The sequence below is a fragment of the Fringilla coelebs genome (assembly GCF_963513975.1).
Source record: "Fringilla coelebs genome assembly, chromosome: 1".
Classification (NCBI taxonomy): domain Eukaryota; kingdom Metazoa; phylum Chordata; class Aves; order Passeriformes; family Fringillidae; genus Fringilla; species Fringilla coelebs.
Genome location: NC_140028.1, coordinates 87,177,944 through 87,196,807, shown reverse-complemented (window position 1 = coordinate 87,196,807; position 18,864 = coordinate 87,177,944). Strand labels below are relative to the sequence as shown.

Genomic DNA, 18,864 nt, shown 5'->3' with positions numbered 1-18,864 from the left:
AAAGAGGGGAAAGAATTTCTTTCAATTTTTCCACTGAAAAGGAATCCTTCTGTACAATTTTTGACAATTTATTGATATCACAAAGCTGGAACACTACTGGAATACTGCTGGAACAATATAATTTCAAAATATTGCTTAAAGAAATGAGCTGATTAATTTTAAAAAGCTCTGCAAAGAGCAAGGCCATTTTCAAAGCTTCTTTTTTAATTAAGTGCTGTGCAGATGTTAATATAAAAGATCCTATAGAGCTTAAAAATCCACTCATAATTTCAGATTTGCTCCCCAGCAAGAGGAAGGCTCAGTGTCCGCTTTCAGACTTTTTCTATAACAGAAGGTACAAATCTAAATGTCACCTTGTATCAAGATAAAGTGTTTCACTGGAGAAACAGGACATTTGTCAGGATCATCTTATCTGAGATGACTAACGCAGTGATAGCCCTGAGTCTGTATTGTGAAAATGTCAGTAGTAGGACAAGACTAGCTCATTCTTTCTAGTAAAAACAAAATGTTAATTTAATGTTTAGTAGTCTTCTATCAAAAATTGCACTTTGATACTCTGCAAAAATAAACCTGAAAGTCTAAAATTGTTTTAATTCATTTATGACCAGATGTAAAAGTATGACATCTGCAGCAGAGTATCTTGCATTGAAAAGGTGATTAAATCGTGTCTTCATCAAATCTCAAATACACTAAAGTGCAGTTAAATAAGGCTATTTCACGGCCAGCTGAGATTTTGTAAGGTTTACCTCTTAACTCCACTACTACTATTAACAGTCTTAACCCTACTTTTATCTCTCCTCCTCCTCCTCTGATGCCCTTGGGTAGCACCTTGGTTCTGGCTGATCTTTCATTTCACAAGATCCCTAGTGATGTAGCTATGCACAAAACTTCAGCTCCCCTACTAAATTTGGCTGCACTTGGACAATGAGTTCAAGATTTGCCCAATGAAGGAAGGCAGGACAGGCAAACAGATGGATAGAAGCGGTGCCTGAGAATGGTTCTTGAGAAGCCGAGGAGAAGGGAGGGACGGTCTGTGCGGAGAAGCGGAAGGCATCCCCCAGGGACATAACAGGGCAGCCCCTTGTGTATCCCTGAGCCATCCATGGAACCGAGCAGCGAGGGGCCGGCAGGCCGGGACACCGGGGGTGTGGAGACCCGGGGACAGAGCTGGAACTGTCCGGAGAAGGGCAGCGAAGCTGGGGGAGGTCTGGAGCACAAGTCCTGTGAGGAGGGGCTGAGCGAGCTGCGGGTGTTGAGGCTGGAGAAGAGGAGGCTCAGGGGGGACCTTATCACTCCCTACAACTGCCTGAAAAGAGGCTGTAGCCAGAGGGCTGTTCTCCCAGGCAACCAGCAATAGAGCTAGAGGAAATGGCATAAAGCAGCACCAGGGGATGTTCAGGCTGGACATCAGGAAGAATTTTTCCACAGAAAAGGCGGAATTGGCATTGGAATGGGCTGCCCGGGGAGGTGGTGGAGTCACCATCTCTGGAGGTGTTGAAGGACAGACTGGACGTGGCAGTCAGTGCCATGGTCCAACTGACACGGTGGTGTTGGGTCCTAGATCCGACTCCGCGACCGCCGAGATCTTTTCCGACTAAACTGACCCCGTGAAACCCGAGGGCTGGGACATCTTCCGGGACACCTCCCGCGGCGCCCCCGCCCTGCCGGGGGTGGGCAAAGGGGCGGCTCCCTCCCGCCCCCTCCGCCCCTCACGGATGCCCCGCCCCCACAATGCCGCGCCCCCCGCAAGACCCCGCCCCGAAGGCGCGGCTTGGCTCGCGCGTGCCTGGCCCACCATGCGGCCGGCGACGTGCAGGCACGACTGCGCATGCGCTACCCGTGACCCCCACTGCTCCTCCTTCCTCCCCCCGGACGGCTGAACGCGAAGCCTCTCTGGGCTTCTCATTGGCTGGCCGGTCCTTTCGAGCCAATGGCAGTTGCGCTTCCTCCGGCGGAGCCGTGGCGCTGTCCGCCAATGGGGCGAGCGGTTGTTGCCGCCCTCCTTCCCTGTCCCGCGTGTCCCGCCGCGCAAGATGGCGGCAGCGGTGCGGGGCGCGGAGGAGCTGGAGCTGCTGGAGCGGCTGCTGGGGCTGCCGAGCGGGAACAAGTACGGCGTCCAGGGGGAGCGGAAGGTGAAGGGAGCGAGGAGGGGCCTGGAGCGGGTGGCGGTGGCGACACGCGTGGGAGGGTGGTCGTCCTCTGGTCTCCTTTCCCCAGTGACTGCTTCCCTCCGAGCTTCCCTTCCGTCTCCCTGGCAATTCCCCTCAGACACCGATGTGAACGTGGCTGCGGCTCCCTGGATACCGGCCCAGCCGACGTCTCCTTGAGCAGGGTCTCCCATGCGCTCCCTCCAGCCCTTCCCTCACCCTCACCGTGTGTTGTGGATGTCGTAGGGCCTCGCTGCCTGCGAGCCTGTAGGTTGTGGAAACTCCTTCCCTCTGCTTGTGGAAAGAATCATCATCCGTCATGGAAGGGATTCCGGCTTGATTTATACTTGTTCTTTCAGCCCTTTGCTTTCCTTATGCCTGTGCTATCTTGATTGACTTAAGTGGGAAGAAAAAGGTGGTATTTTATTAATAGAAAGATGTCTTGAGGACGTGTTGCTCTTAAATATTTTATTCTTTAGAGTACTCCTACCTGGCACGAGGTTGTAGTGGGGTGGGAGTTGACCTCTGTGCCTGGCCAGTGAGAGGGCCAGAGGAAATGGCCTAAACTGAGATGGGAGATTAAGATTAGATAATAGGAAATGTTTTTCCCTCTTGTGGTGCTCAGGCATTGGAATAGGTTGCCCAGGGAGGTGGTGGAGTATCCATTTCTGGAGATGTGTAAGAGCTGTCTGGATGTGGCACTGAGTGGTGATTCAGTGATTTTAGGGTTGCAGTGGCAGTGCTGGGTGGATGCTGGACTGGATGCTCTTAAAGGTCCTTTCCAACTTTGGTGATTCTATGGTTCTAGATGTCTTGATGTTTCAAAGTTTGTATGGAAACATTATGTTCCATGGTTTAAGAGGCACCTGAGGCATGAAAAATGCAATTTAGAGCTGAAGAGTGTCACAAATTTATGAGCCCCTTGTTTGAGCCTTCCTTCTGGAGAAGGTTGGTTGAGAAATGAAGCTTTGCAGTTGTCTTATGTTTGGGGTTTTTTAATTAACTGTTTATGACTGGAGTCCTGTGTATCTCTGTGTGTTTTTCAGTTGCAAAAACTGCCTTAATTATTTTCCAGCCCAGCTGATATTTTAGTGCTGTTACCATAAAGCATAGTGCTGAAACATTCAAGTAACTAGGTCTGTGTGTAGCTTTTCTGGCTGGATGCTTTAATAGTAGCAGAAGACTCTTGATACAAGTACAAAGATAATATTATGCTTTCCGCTGGCAGCTTAGATTAAATAAATCTGGACATAAACAGACTGCTCTGTGCAGTCAAATACTTTAAAAGAAAGAGTGTTGCTTTTTAATCAGTTTCTTTCATTTTATGTCATAAATGCCTGAATGGGCTTCAGGCTGTTGCAGTGAGTTCTGGTTCATTCACTTCGTTTCTCGAGGTGATGGTCCAGTTTCCGTTCCCATGGTTGAACACATGCTGCTGCTGCTGCCACTCACAAAGACATCATGACTAAAGCTGGAGGTGTGCTGTGTTGTTCTGCTGGTACCAATGAGCTCCTGACTGCTGTTCAGGGCATTTTGGAATGGTGCAGTGTGTAGGAATAAGCTTTTCAGGAGGCGTGGTTGCTGCAGCCTGCTTGCTCAGAGAGAAGTTGGATGCTACTGACTTCACAGTCTGAAGTCAGAGAGTCCTCAATTTGGAAATGAGTTAGAAGTCAGTTAATAAGATTTCTGACAGTGTTAGAACAAGCAATGCTATTTCTAATATTGGCATAATTTGCTTAATGAAAGCTAAAGGTGTCATGATTTCACGTTCTTCTGTAAGAATTGAAAATAAAACATCCCAAAGAGCAAAAAGTGGACAACACAGACTTGGTTTTGATGGCAGCGTCTTTACCATGAATGCGTCTATGTTCTGAGGGAGCATAAAAAACCAATAGCCATTCATATAGAGATTCCTTTCTTCAATTATTTGCTTAGTCTTCCACTTCTGTTTCCACTTCCAGGTTCCTGTTCTGCAAACCAACAATGGCCCTGGGCTGACGGGGTTGATGACCATCGCTGCCCACCTGGTCAGGCAGGCCAGGAAGGAGCAGCTGCTGGGGAGCACTGCCGAGGAGAAGGCTGTGGTGCAGCAGTGGCTGGAATACAGAGTGACCCGGGTCAATGGAGGCTCCAGTAAGGAAGATACCAGAACAGTGCTGAAGGTAAGGAGTCGTTCATTGCCTTGCCACTGAATTTTGGAATGACTAGACCTTGAAGATTACAGTGCTAATGTGTGTATGAGCATCCAGTTAATAAAATTTAATAAATGCTAAGGGTTTTACAGTATTACTAATTACTGGCTTTTATTCCTCTTGCGGTTTTTCACTTTTATTGACAAAAATACCCAAAAACCCTGCGACAGGAAAATAGCTAAAACTGTAACCTTGGTCTGCTGTTATTAAACTTTTATTGTAGGAAGCTTACTTTCTCTTAAACAGGCGGAAGCAGAAAAGAGCATCCTGAGGGTCCCACTTGTTGTTTGAGCAGCCAGATGACAAGGAGCAGTTCACAAAACTTACTCTATTTTCCTTACTCCTTGCAACTGGTAATAAGTATTTTTGCAGTCTTGTGGGAACAACTTGAAGAGAAAAATTGCTTTACACTGTTAAGCACTGTTTACAAACTATATATAAAAGGGCAGTGAAATTCAATCACTTTTTAAAGTGTTTATTTTTTCTAGTTTTAAAAGTATGTTTTAGGTGGATGGTATGTTTTTGATGGTATGTTACATTGCTTAGTGCTGCCAGTGAGTCTGAGTTTAGAAATTTGTGTGCTGCAAGGTTGACTTTACTTGAAGCTGGCAGAGTCCTAATAATTTCTGGCTCTGGCAAGGCGTGCAGAAACCAAAGATAAACTGAAGCAGTATTAACACTGTTACTTAAAATAAAGGAAAATGCATCTTCAAGTGATAAAAATCAACTCTGTTACTCTTCGAGCTGATAGCCCTCTTGATCTTGAGGCCTGTCATGCCTTCATTACCTACCAACTTGGTGAAAACCCTGACAAACCATTTCTCTCACTTGAACCCCTTATAATATGATTTATCTTGGTTTCATTGTATCGGGGGAATATCTTCCATTGGATAGTAATGAGTTTGTTTACATTGCTTCTCTATTTGTAACATATCTGCTCTTACTTTCTATGTACAAATGCTATCAAAACCTTCACAGTCATGGTTACTCTGCAGATACAGCACGAAAACTGTCTACCCTGTAGGATTTTTAGAACCTGATTGAAGGAGGCACTGATTAATCAGGGTTTAACTTCAGATTTAGCTGTGGTATGACAAGGTGGCCTATGGTGATCCCTGTTGTCTAAACTTTTATGACAAGTGTCACAGAATTTCAGTCATTCTTTGAACAAACTTGAAACTTGTGATGCTTTCTATTCTCCCAAACTGTGAGAAAACCATATGAGAATAAATATCTAACTTCCATTTACCTCTCTTGCCTTTTATAAAAACCAAAAGGAAGTTTTCTGTCTTGTTATAACAAAATTCATCTGCTCAGGATGGTTTTAGGGACAATATCTGCAGTGTCAGCACATGTAAGAGTATTTGCAGAACTGCATTGGAGCATTAAAACCAGATGCAGAGATATGGCAATTTCCTGCTGGAGCTGGGATCTCTTTCCATCTTTGGCCTTAGTGACACTTGTTGTGTAAGAAAAGACAATATGCTGAAATACAAATATGTAGCTATATCAAGTATTTCCAAGCAAAGCAAATTTTCCTTAATGCGAAACAATCAGTGTTACTTTAGAGAGAATCTCTGCCTTTAAGTGCATTTAAAAGTTTTTCTGTGGATTTTTTTAAAGCAACTGTTGAATAACCAGAATTTATTTTAACGTAAAGCTGCTGTCAAATTGTTTCAGCACTAATAATTTCATAGTATAGCAATTAAGAGCTGCTTTTTTTTTTTTTTTTTTGTAATTTGTTCTCTTGCCACCATGATTAATCAGAAAAGGGGCAGCTACCATTAAAGTATACTGTGCCAAAAGGGAGTACGGGTGAAAAAAAAACAGAACTAAAATAGGGAGGGAAGTCTGAGGCTGTAGTTTTACAACGTGTCTGGAATACACAATGGCAGTCTTGGGACGCTTGCAGCCTAGAGCCACAATTTATAATAAGCTTCCCCAAAAACAGTTCAGTAACTTCTGCCATAAACTTTAGGCTGCCTCTATTTAACCCTTAACTGATGTGGTTCTACAAAATGTCAGTAAATAACTGGTTTCATGTTTGTTAATTTGAATGGGAAGGATTTTCTGTTTGCTTTGCAAAAATAGGTTGTTAAATTGTTCTTACTAATGTGTTGCCTAAAGCTGTTACTTGGCAGGAAAATTATGGTGAAAGAGACCATCTCAGCCAGGGTTTTTATATTCATCCAGAGCAAATGCCACACTGTTCAGAATGGACCAATAAAGAGCTTGTTGAGTTTTGTCTAATTTTGATTTGTGCTTCTGTACTTGACAAAATAACTGGGAGCAGCATTTCTGCTTCAAATCTGTTCCTCAGCAGATCCGTAGGAATGATGAATATCAATAGCAGTGATAGCATAATATACAGTGCATTATATTAACTTTCTTTTCCACAGGGTAAAGGAGTATAATCTTTTGTTTCTTTGATGTTTCGTTAGTGGCAAATTAAGCTGCATAGGAAAAAAAAATCTGAAAATTTCTGAGTTGTCATGCAGGATAACCATGTTTCTGTTTATGCCATCAAATGTCTACTTAGGTGTTAGTGAATTCTGTTCAGGAGATTTTAATGTCTCTGCTTTACCAATTTTAGGTATTTAAAACCTGAGAATTCTCCCCCCCTCACACCCCATCTTTACAAAACCTCTGACAAATAACTGGTAGCTTGTTAAATTAATATAAAAGCATCCAAACAATGTAGAAACCTCTGGTCTCCGAAGGATAATAACTAAGGGTCTTTGTGTACTACTTCCAGTGTCTCATACAGAAAAATGTTCCATGATTTCAATTAGCTTTATCCCAGGCTCCTATGCTGCCTGGCTGTAAGAATGAAATCCAAACAGAAATCTGAATAAGAGAGCTGTAATTTCTATTTAATGTGCTCTCTTGAAAACTTACTGTTTCCACAGGAACAAAAGCAGGTTAATCCATGCTCTGTTCATGCTATTAATCCACAGCTCTGTACGCTGGTTTTTTGCACACTTGCAGGTTTAAAGATTGAACTTTTATTATTGAGGCAACATTTGTGGATTTTTTTTCCTTCTTTTACAGGAAACTCGGTAATATAATATTCTTCCAGACCAGGTTTAGCTCATAGTTTGCCAGTTAGAGAGAAGAGAGAATTGCATGAGAATTAAAAAACGTCTGTATCAAAAGTGTAGTTCTGCTTTTCTTGGATGTGGCTGCAGAAACCCTGTCTTGGGTTCTGCATTGTCAGGGGCTTTCCCGAAACATTTGGGAGTGCTCAGCGTTTTGTCTTTGCATGGTTCGAGCGACATAAAAGCATTTAGGGCATAAATGACCTCGAGAATCTTGCTAACTTAAAGGACATACACCAGCAGGGTGTTGTGGGCAAAATATCCAAAATCATAGTGTGATTAGGTGCATTGGAAGCTCCTGAGTTGTCCTAGGAGGCAACTGTTCCTTATCCGAGCCGCTGTCACAACTGTCAGTGACTGGCAGGGATACCGCGGCCTGTGCAGATTAAATGGACCATTGGATTGCATATTTAACAGGCAGTAAGGAATGCTGGCGGTGCTCAGAAGTGTGCTCTGAATGGGATGCGTTGAGCTGTTGCTAGATAGAGGCTGTAAATTGGATTTTTTTTTTCCTATAGAACAAGCAAATGGAAATACATCAGTAAGTCCATAAATAATGCAACAACTCTTTCTGTTGCTTTTCTCCCCCTCAAAATGGTGTTTAAATTGCTGCAGTTGTTCAGTGTATGTTAATGCATTGTAATGCAGCTATGCCTTAAGTATCTGTCTGAAATTTGAGAGTTTCCTGAGGGAATGCAACAGTAAGTTTATATAGTTACAAGCAACTTCCAGGACTATCTTAGTCTTTTAATCCTGAGTTTGTATATATGGAATTCATTTAAGTAGTGGCCTTCAGTACATAAAGGACAAATTATTCAGATGACAGCCAGCAGACCTGAATTTCCTGCATGTGATAGAAATTCTATAGAGTTTTGTGTTCATATTTTCATTAATCTCTTCAGGACTGTAACACTATTTCACTTTAATATTGTGGTCATTTGGGCAAACTTGACTTTCAGGAATTTTAGCACATTTGGCTATTTGCCAGTAATATGATCATCCATGGGAAGCATAACCCATGGGGCAAGGTTAACTAAATGTGCCTAATGCACATGAAAAAAATATGGTGTTTCTGAATTAGTGTGACTTGGAGAATGAAATCAAAATATCTGTCTATATTTTAGGGGAGGGAAGTACATGTTCAAAAACAGAATTGTAAACTAATGCTAATTTATACAAGACTAAACCATTTTTGTCAAATTTGATTTGCTCAGTAAACTGACTTCATAAAATTTGAGGAACCAGAATAAATAATTGTTCATGCTATAATGGCTTACCTTGCCTTTAAAGTTTTAGGATTTTTTTATTGATGACTATTTTGAGTGTACATATGCAATATAAAACTCGGAATTAGCATGCTGTAATTTCTTTGATGCAGAAATCCAAAATTTTCAGCAGGGATATAATTGTGGTGATGGTACCTTCAGAGATAATGAGCTTTTTCCTTTACAAAATTCTGATTCCATAGCCCTAAGATAAGAAGAATGGAGGAGGAGGGAGAGAAGATAATTTCAGCTGTGTTAGTTTTCATTACAATGCATGTGGAATTTCTGGTTAATTGAAATGAAAAATGCTTGTCAGAGAATATGTTTCAAAACAGACAAGTTTGGGTTGTTTTTTTTTTCCTAGTAAAGCAGATCTTTACGTTTGGGGTTTTTTCTTCCTGCAAGTTTTTCTTCTTAACATTGGATTTTCCTTTGTGTTGCATTGTAAGAAATTCCACAGAACTGTAGATACATGTTTGAGGTAATTTGAGCACCCACTAACATGAACAAAGCAGTAAACCAGTCTAAAGAGAAGAAGCTGCATAGCCAGGGGCAGTTGACCTTACAGAATTTGAACTATGCAGGGGTTAATATGTTTCTCTGATTTGCTCTAATAAAAGAAATCAAAGCAGACATGGGGATGTTCAAATATTACAGAAGTACAGGAGTCCTGTCATGAGGAGGTTATCAAAGAATAATAAGGTGGCTTAATGGAGTCGAACTTGTCAAAAGCAAATGCAAGGTTAGATGTCTTAAAGTCTCAACATTCTAGTTTTGTGTTTTGGTCTTGGTTTATTTTCTATATATGCATTATAGGAAATCCCTATATCAGTAAAATTATGTAACCGCAAAAAGTGCAACATGCTAAAGGCCAAATATAATTTTTAATTGTTCACATTAACCCCCTTCTCCTAGCCCAAGACTTGTTTTCTCAATAAAATGTGCTTTAATTACGGCTGAAAAATTAAAATTTCTGAAAATGTTAGTTAGGTTTAAGCTGCTTACCTCTGTTTCTAGGGCAGGGGAAGGGAGTGGCTTAAGCAGATATTGTGTGCTTCTTTTTTTCCTTCAGATGAGGGGAGTTTCCAAATCCAAGGGAAAGCTGGGAAACTTTCTGTAGATGTCTGAAAATAATATTGTAAAACTAAAGCTGGCTTATGCTGGGATCGAGGTTAAAGTAGGAAATTTTATTTAGAGAAAAGGGGGGGGGGCAGAAAGCTGTATAAGTTGGATGGCAAGTAGGTAAGATCTGGAGAAGAGGAAGAGCTGCTGTGTGATGCCTGTGTCCTCCGAATGATAAACTTGAGCAAGAGTGAGCCTGTCAGCCTCTTGGTTTATGGCAGAGAATGGCTGCATACAAAAAGCCATGAAAATAAGTCTTTCTGTTAATAGGCATTTGAAATAATTATTTACTGAACCTGGAGAGAAACCTTCTACTGCCCACCCTGTTAGCCTCTGATCTGGAACAGTTGAGAGATGGTCTTAAAATGCTGAAATTCTCTCTTTTTAGAGACTTGGACGGCAGCTGAATTGACAATATCTGTCACAGAGAATTGCTAGCAGTAATTTCAACATTAATAAAAGCAGGTGTCAAGTGATAGCAACTGATGGGTATCATGTTCAAGGCTGAAACACCTTGTCTCCCACCCCACTATTCCTGTGTGCTTCCATGGTTCTTAGACATTTGGTGCTCCAGAACCTTGCTGACCAGCTGCATGGAGTCCTGGAGGACAGGCATAGCTGCTGCTGAGAGAACAGTGTGCTGACAGCATACTTTTGTCATAGGACTGCATTTTCTATTAATCAAATGTAAAACATTTGAATTTGCACTCATAATAAATACACAGCTCTCCTAATTTTTGAATCGCAGTAATTTGAAGTCAAGAAAAGACAGACTTGAAAGTATTTCTATGAAGTCAGCTTAAAATAAATTGCATTTGCATTTACAAAAATTTCACTACGTATAAACTACTTTGTTTAGAGACTAGCATTTAAATTTTACCTAATTCTCACTGTCAAAGATTGATATTTTATTTTATTATCTTAAGCCTTACTTTCTAGAATTTTTTCTTTTATTGTTTGTTTTGTTTGCTGAGTTGGGATAACAAAACTGATGTTTATTTTATATGCATGGTCTCTAAAGGAAATTTCTATTTTCTTTAACAGCTGCCTTAATATATTATTTCACAAAGTCGATACTACAGCAGTGTAATGACTTTTTCCTTTTTAGGATCTTAACATACACCTTGAAGATAAAGTCTACCTTGCAGGAAATACTTTTACCTTAGCAGATATTTTGATGTACTATGGATTGCATCATATCATGGTAAGCATTACTTGCATCACTTTTATATGTGCAACTATCTTAATTGTTATTTATCTAAAGGGCATTTTATTGTTGTAGAAGTTAACCACCAGAACAGAAGAAGATAAAACGTGTTTTCAAGTTTTTCATTTTATTCTTTAATATTTAGCTGTGTATCTGTCAAAAGACCTGTAGTGTCAGAATGCTTTAGTCTCCTCTGCAAAATATAGCAAGGATGATACCCATGCCTGTGTTTTTGTGATTGAGGACTCCTGCCTTTTCAAGTCTGAAACATCACAGAACTACAGTCACAGAAGTACCTGGGCAAATAGATAAATGAAGTTGAAAGGATGTGTCAGAACTGAAAGTATTGACTTCGTTAGTATTAGAGAAATACAAATGCATGATTAGAGAAATACGAATGCATGAGACTTAATCTCCTTAATGCATATAAAATGTTTGAGACATAACAAATTGTCATTTGTGTTTCCAGACTTAAGCGATAAGACTTGATAAGGCACATAATAGGAAAATAACATGGGGAGCTGGTGCTTAGGAGGAAAAGGGAAAAAAAAACATGCCAACAATGAATTTGTTCTGAGTGGGGAAGATGTTGAGATTATTTGTAGTCCACTCAGGCTACTATGAAGTGCTTAAAAATTGGTGCACCTTCAGTTCTGAACCCCAAGTGCTAATTTAAAGATAAAGCTGTAGAAGCTATTTGCATTTTGGTAGCTGGGATGTGTTTGTAAATGAGCCATTGTCATTCTCTGGAGTGGGAAGAAACCAAAGGATACACATAGAAAGGTCTTCTTAATTCTTGGGAAAAGATGAAATCAGTCAGTTTTGCATTAGAAAATTGAGGAGGGGAGTGAGGATAATTAGAAGAAGATGCCTCTGACAAATGCATGTGTGTCTGAGAATTGAATTCAATCAACTGGGTGAATGGTTACTTTTATACAATTAGAAGCAGAGCTCTGGGAGAAGTGTAGAAGAATACATTTCAAAATGGAAGCAGAGGGGAGGGGCAGTCAAGAAGTGAAATTCTGCCAGAAATGAAAGAAAGCGTGTATCTGTATCTTGACTGTCCAGGAGTAAAAGTTCAAATAAGTGTCAAGTAGAGAGGAAAGCTCCGTTTCAAAAGGTTTTTGAAAACATGCTAGAGTAAGTCACATAGAATTAATTCTGTTAAATCGTATTTACCTTGTAAAATAACTTAAGCAGTAGGATAGATGTGTTGATTACAGTGTCAGAATGGGTTACCTTTCACATATGATATGCAGACATAAAAAAGGCTACAAGTATTTTCTAAAAATACTATTATATATTCTGTTAGAGAGTACAAGTTCAAATGAGACTTTAAAAAAAAAACCTTGGCAGGGGAAAATCCAAGCATATTTTAAATTTAGAGTTTGCTCTAGAGTAGACCACCTAATCAAGATGAAAAGATACAAGTTATTGCTTTGGGAAATGGAACAGATGGTAAAAACAAATGACTTGGTGCTCCTGTGTGCCTGCAACCATCCAGACACTACTTGGGACAAGTTTATAGTACAGCATCTGTTTCTGAAATGTTTGATTTCATTGAAGGTAATTTTCTGAATCAGAAAGGTATAAAGGGCAAGCAACGGAGTGACTGTCCTAAATAAATATGAAAATCTAGAAGCTACTAACTAGGAATTACATGTATTTTGAAGGTTTCAGAATTGATAAACATATAGAGGCAGGATCTTGAACTGTAGAATCTTGTGTTTGGTTTTTTTTCATGTCTTTTAATTATTTTTATTTTTCTTGTAATCAGAAGAGAGTATGTCCAGTGCTGCTGCTCTGCCCTAAGCTTAATGGGGGAGGCAGGGAAAGCTGCTGTATCTCTTCATTTGATGTGGTTCAGAAAAGGAGTTTGTCATATCCACACTGCTTCAGCTAAGCCTTGTGCAAAATATCAATACATGTTTCCTGTGGTGCTTTAAGAAAGGAGGTAGAAATGGGAGACATTGGGGCATAGGGCAAACCTACAGATCTTGCTGTCCATCAAGTTACCTTAGAAATTTGATCTGAAAACATCACTGGTAGTACCTTAAGGGTTAGTTTAATCTCTGCTTTTGATAGGCTAAAAACTACATGCTAACACAGACGTTAGTGATAGGATACTGTAAATGCTACTGACATACCATGGTCGTCCTGAATAAGCCAAGTAGTAAAACTTTAAAACCCTTCTGATGCACGTTTCATTGGAAAAGTTTTTAAGACCAACCACTCCTATAGCTTGTTCTTTACCTGTAGTGTCTTGGTTTCTCTGAGTATAGATCATGCATCATTGAATTCATTCCCCCCTCCCATCTTCATTTTGCCCTTCCCATTATCCAGGAGGGGTTCTGGAGTCTGGTTCTTCACTGTCCAGGCTCATCCATTTGACCTGACAGTTTGTTTACTGAACAGCAGCAAACCTTAATTCTGCAGTTGTGTGCCTGCCTTTCTTTCTCCCTGTCCCTTCTAGTTATTCTAATAAACACAATAGTGCAATGTGTTTAAAAATCCATATTGTGAGAAAAAAATTATTATTTCAATCAGTGAGAATCAGATTCATAGGTAGTGTTTCAGAGTTCTTGCACACAGAATCTGTTTTGGGTCTTTTAATTAGAAATACACACTCATAGTAATAAGGCAGTAACTAAATGGTACACGCTGTTCTGCATCATAATATGGGTCACAAGCACAAAAAAAAATTAATGCTTGATACTGCCTTTTCAATCAATGTGATCTACATTGTCATATATAATTGATGTCTCTGTGTATGTAACATTAATATTATTGTCTTATAGACACTTTAATCCCAGAAATATGTATGTGGATAAATGTGGACAATAAAATTCTACTAGGTTAAAGCATAGATTGCAGCAAAAACCTGAATTTAGAAGCATTGCTTGAGGTTAGCTTAGCCAATCAGTAAGCATTAAATTCCCCCTGTGGTAATGAACTTGTTTTCTAATCTGGGGGATTTTTAAAATTATTTTTTTAAAAGTTTGCAGATGTCTTCATTCTTAAATGTTTTTGACCAGCACAAGTCCCGTTTTATTTCAAGAGAAATAATCAATATGATGATTGATCTGCTTTTATACTTCAAAAATGTTGTCAGAACCAAGGAAGTAGTCTCAAATCTATATGTCTGACTTGAAAATTTCTTTAAAAAGGTCTGGAAAATTACTTCTGGGTGAAGTTTATATCTGCAAATGGAAGATGCCTCAAAATTTTGGTGTCAAACCAAATATGATCAAGTACAGAACAAACTAAGCTGTTTTCCTTGAGTCAGAACCACTAATATTGAACTGTAATGAGACTAAGGGAGAAGAATTTCAAAGAGTTATAAATAACTATAATAAACTACATTAGTAGTTTATTTTGGAGTTATTTTTTCCATAAGGAACATTTTCTGTAATAAACAGACTCCCATGACTTTTTGTTTAAGATTCGCTGATATGCTGCCTATTTTATTACTGAGGTAACAGGCTTTTCTTCTAAGCAATGATGCTAAAAATGGTTTTTCAACTGAGTTGCATAAGAAGCAGTTTTAACTTTGAAAAAAATGTGATTTTGAGCTTATTCCTTTAACAGCAGAAAATTAGACAAAACTATATAAAAGTACAGGTATGTCATGAAATAGACCATCCAGCTGTTGGGTTTTTTTCTGTTTCTCCCCTATCTAAAGGCTAAGTTTAAAATGTCAGATAGTATCTATCCTTTTCTTGATGCTGAAGAGGTTTCTATGTAGGCAGGTATTTTTAGATTTTCTGTGACCTGCAGGTTGTGGGAATGGGGCTTTATGCCTGCATCCCCAATGCTATAGAAAGAAAATATAATTAAACTTGTGTATTTTTAGCCCTTTCAGAAACTCTTAAAGTTGCATTGTATGATAACCACCTTGGTGCCCCTCAGTGAGCTTTGTGATGAAAGAAAAAGACTTTTTTTTTCATGATAGGAAAGAAAAAAAAAGTCTGTCAAATTAAGTGTCTGCTTCTTTGCTATTAAAATAATTGGTTTAATAGCAAATAATTATTTTAACAGCAGAACAGCAGCCTTTCTTAACTTGGGGGAATTATCTAATTTAATGAGGAAGAACAAAAAATACCCATCTAACAAAATGTTGTAAAAAATGCCATGGAAGTGATCTCTAAACAATTAACCTAAGAGTTATGTTCCAAGTAAAAAGTAGAGCATGCCACAAAGTGCTTTCTAATATATTTCACTGATAGAGTACATTATGTAAATAAGTAAAAATATCTCGCTTGTTGTGCCTAGAGTACAAAAAGGGGTCTTATTATTAGCATAGCTGTCTGTTTTGCCCTTCAGATGTTTTTTCACTATGCTAACAGAATGGAAGAGGACTAGTTTTCCAGACTTTTATTTTTGATTTACATTGGAGAAACGTGAAGATTGAGAATTATCAGTAAAAGATGATAGGAAGGAAATACTCTGTCTGCTGCAAAGTATAAAATTTAGCTCAGCCTTTCCATAACCAGGTGCTCATCCAGTAAAGGCTTTAAAAAAGGTTACTGCAAACTCAGGGAACTTAAAGTTTTAGTATTTTAGTATTTGCCCATACTTAAATACCTTTCTTCACTTCCAGTAGTTTTAGATTGCCTTAGAGTGTACGCATTGTTCTTTTCACGAGCTGTGTTACTTGGTAATTGGTCCCCCAGTTTCATATCAAGCACCAGCATCCAGCTACCATTAATTATAATACACTGCAGGTGATCAAAAGCATCTTTCTGTAAATGGTACTGCTTTTTTTTTTCGTCCCGAATATACTGTACTTGCAGAAACTCAGGCAGTTTGTGAAACAGTGTTATATTACCATAGCTTCCACTTTTTATTTGTAATGTCCTTAAAAATTCAAGACTTTTTTCTCCCTTTTTGTTAGTGCTGTTCTGGTTAATGCTATTCACTTGGTTAATTGCTAGTAACTCTCTTATACTTCTAGATCTGTAAAAATATGTGGCTGATTTTTATGGTTTTTCTGTGCATTTCTATCAGACTATACAACTGTAGGAACAATGTTTACATTTCCATGCCAGCAGCAAGAAGAGCAGATTTTCTCATATGCCTGAACTGGGGTTCATAACAGAACAAAATTGCAGAAGGCAATACATCTGTAGTGCTGTGCTCATATTCTGGCAGATACATTCCTTAGGAAGAGCAGCTACTTGGGTTTAGGAGCAGCTGCAAGGTCCCTGCCTTTTGGTTACTGCCACAGTTACTATGCTCCTAACTCCCCATTAATTGAGCTTTAATGCTATGTTCTACTGGTTTAGAATTCCCTTCTGCAACTCCTTGAAATTCTTCTCCCTCAGTATTTTTCCACTGGTTCATCTTCTTGTATATATCCTTACATTCTTTTTGCTGCTGCATGTTTAAAGCTTCCCAGTTCTAAGCCAAGTGCTGGGCTGTGTGAGAGAACAGCAAGGAGAAGCAGCAAATCTGATAGGAAATTCCTGAAATCAAAAGGGTGGCATGTCACAAGGAGAAATATAAGACAAGATGAGGGTTTAAAGAGCAGCTTTTTACCCATACACCTGAATATCTGTAAATGAGTTTGTTAAGCTCTTTCTGTGATCCAAAGTTTGTTGAAACAGGTTTGTTTCCAGCTGTCTTGTGCCTAAAATCAAATTTTCAGTGAACCTGCAGCATCCATAAAATCTAGTGTTTGTAGAACAAAGTGTAAGGAATTTGCCATCTGTTTAGCTTTTGAGGCGAGTAACCTTAATTAGCTCTAGAAATCTAAACATAAAAAATATTAGACATGTCTAGATCATTATTTTTCTGGTAAAACTGTCGTGTGCAGATTGACTTTTTCATTGACTGCTGGCATTGTCAAAATTTAAAACAAGCTTGATGGTTAATTGGCCAACTGAAAATGAAGTGAGGTGAATCCTGGTGGTTTCAGTATTGGTGAGATAGGATAGGGGAGTTGATGTGAGCATCACATTTTGTTCCTCATGCAGGTTTTATAGTCTATTTTGAGGACTACCCCATTTGTAATTCAGTTGTAGTGTGTTAATGTGAGAAAAGAGATTATGGTCTAAACTGATAAGCCAACTTGATTATAGAGAAATAAGACATAAAATTTCTAATCAAGAATACTAATACAGGTGATACAAGATGGGAATAGTTCTACAGCTGGCTTGAAAGACTCTGAAGTAATAACCGACTTTGTAGTAAAGCTTTGAGGGTGCTGTTGTCCTAAATTTGAAAGACTTTTAAAGGTAGAATTTGGATCTGTAACTGTAGATAACTTTCCCTAAGCCAGTCTTCTGATTATGGATAGACTTGAAGCTCTGCATTAATCTTAGCCACATATTCTGTGACAAGGAGTTGTTGCAATAGTTTGATCAAGACTTCTTCCTGATTGATCTTGAAGCTGTTCTGTGTGATAATACTTTAAATATTTTTATGCAGTATAGGCAGGTTTCCAGTTTGTTTTACTGTTGTAATTTGAATAATGCCGTTGTGATCTTAATAATGAAAGCTAGCAGAGCTGAACAGTTAAGTTAGGCTGATTTTTAGTAACTATTCCATTTTGAGCAGTAGTCATACAAAACAACTTCCAGTTATCCTATCCAGTCTGAAATTGCCTAGAACAAGCTTACTCCTGTACTTGAAATGCACCTTGAAACATGAAGTAGTAGCTTTGCCTGTGAGACAAGACTGTCTACTAAATGAACGTGAAAGGGTTGTGTATGTTGTGGAACTCTTCCCTGCACCACCTTGTACTGTATCCTGGCCTCATGAATAGAGAGGTCAATTAAATTCATGCAAGCTTTTCCCTTTCTCTATCATGCAACTTATATTCCACCTTCAGGTCTGTTCTTATGAGTAGATTAAATTTCCATATGTATTACGGGTTTGAGTTTTTCTATGTGGAATTAGGATAGAATGCTGCTGGAGTGTAACAAGTTACTTGAGTTTAAATCATTTGTAAAATGATCCACTTTTATTTTGCTTTACCACATGTTATGACTCTAATCATGCAGTGCCTGGTGTTACTGGTGCTTTGTATTTATTCCCCATGCAGGTGGACCTCACAGTGCAAGAAAAGGAGAAATACCTTAATGTGTCTCGTTGGTTCAACCACATCCAGCATTACCCAGGTGTCCGACAGCATCTGTCCAATGTCGTCTTTATCAAGAACAGATTATACACTAATGCTCATTAAGGCAAATCTTAATGTCATGTTGGAATGAGGTGTGGGAGTTCAGAAGTTGTGCTGTCCAAAGCCACTAACCTGCAAATGTTTTGTAACCTTCTGTATGTGAACCGAAACTGTCAATGCCTCAAGTAATACAACTGCATTGAATTGCTGTTGTTCATTCAAGAATTTGAACTAAAGAATTGTTATTGTGTATCTGATTAAATGCAAAAATGGTAGAAAGATGAAAAAATGGAGTTTTAATTCACTATTTTTTAAAAAAGTTAAGGTTCTTTTAATTAGATACTTAAGTGAAATTACATTTACCATCAATTATTCACTCCTTTTGCTATTTATTGAATGTGTATGTATGTCAACCAGCTTTCCTTTCATTTTCCGTGGATGTTTACACTAGTTTTGTACAAGTTAAGAGCTATATTGTGTGCCAAGGATGTGAAAAAGGGAACATGCAAATGTTACAAAGTATTTATGTGACCGAATAAATTATTTTAAAACTAGTCTTAATTTGGCTGTGAAACTTTCTAGTTTTTCTTCACTAAAGAAGATTTCAAAAGGTTAGTTCACTTCCTGCTTCATTTTGTGGTGTACTGTTTTGACTGTGGAATCATTTTCTTTCAAACTGCATAGCAAAATTAGTATCCTTAAAAATTTTA

General features: G+C 38.9%; 1 protein-coding gene across 1 annotated transcript; it reads left to right on the top strand.

Annotated features, from left to right (window-relative positions):
- Positions 1 to 1,975: 1,975 nt before the first annotated feature.
- On the top strand, positions 1,976 to 18,708 carry EEF1E1 (eukaryotic translation elongation factor 1 epsilon 1; the record flags this gene model as incomplete). The annotated part of the gene is given in 5 exon segments (XM_084203497.1): positions 1,976 to 2,004; positions 2,006 to 2,132; positions 4,109 to 4,309; positions 10,933 to 11,028; positions 18,077 to 18,708. Coding segments are annotated over 5 exon segments (594 nt in total). The 3' UTR covers positions 18,218 to 18,708.
- Positions 18,709 to 18,864: the final 156 nt, after the last annotated feature.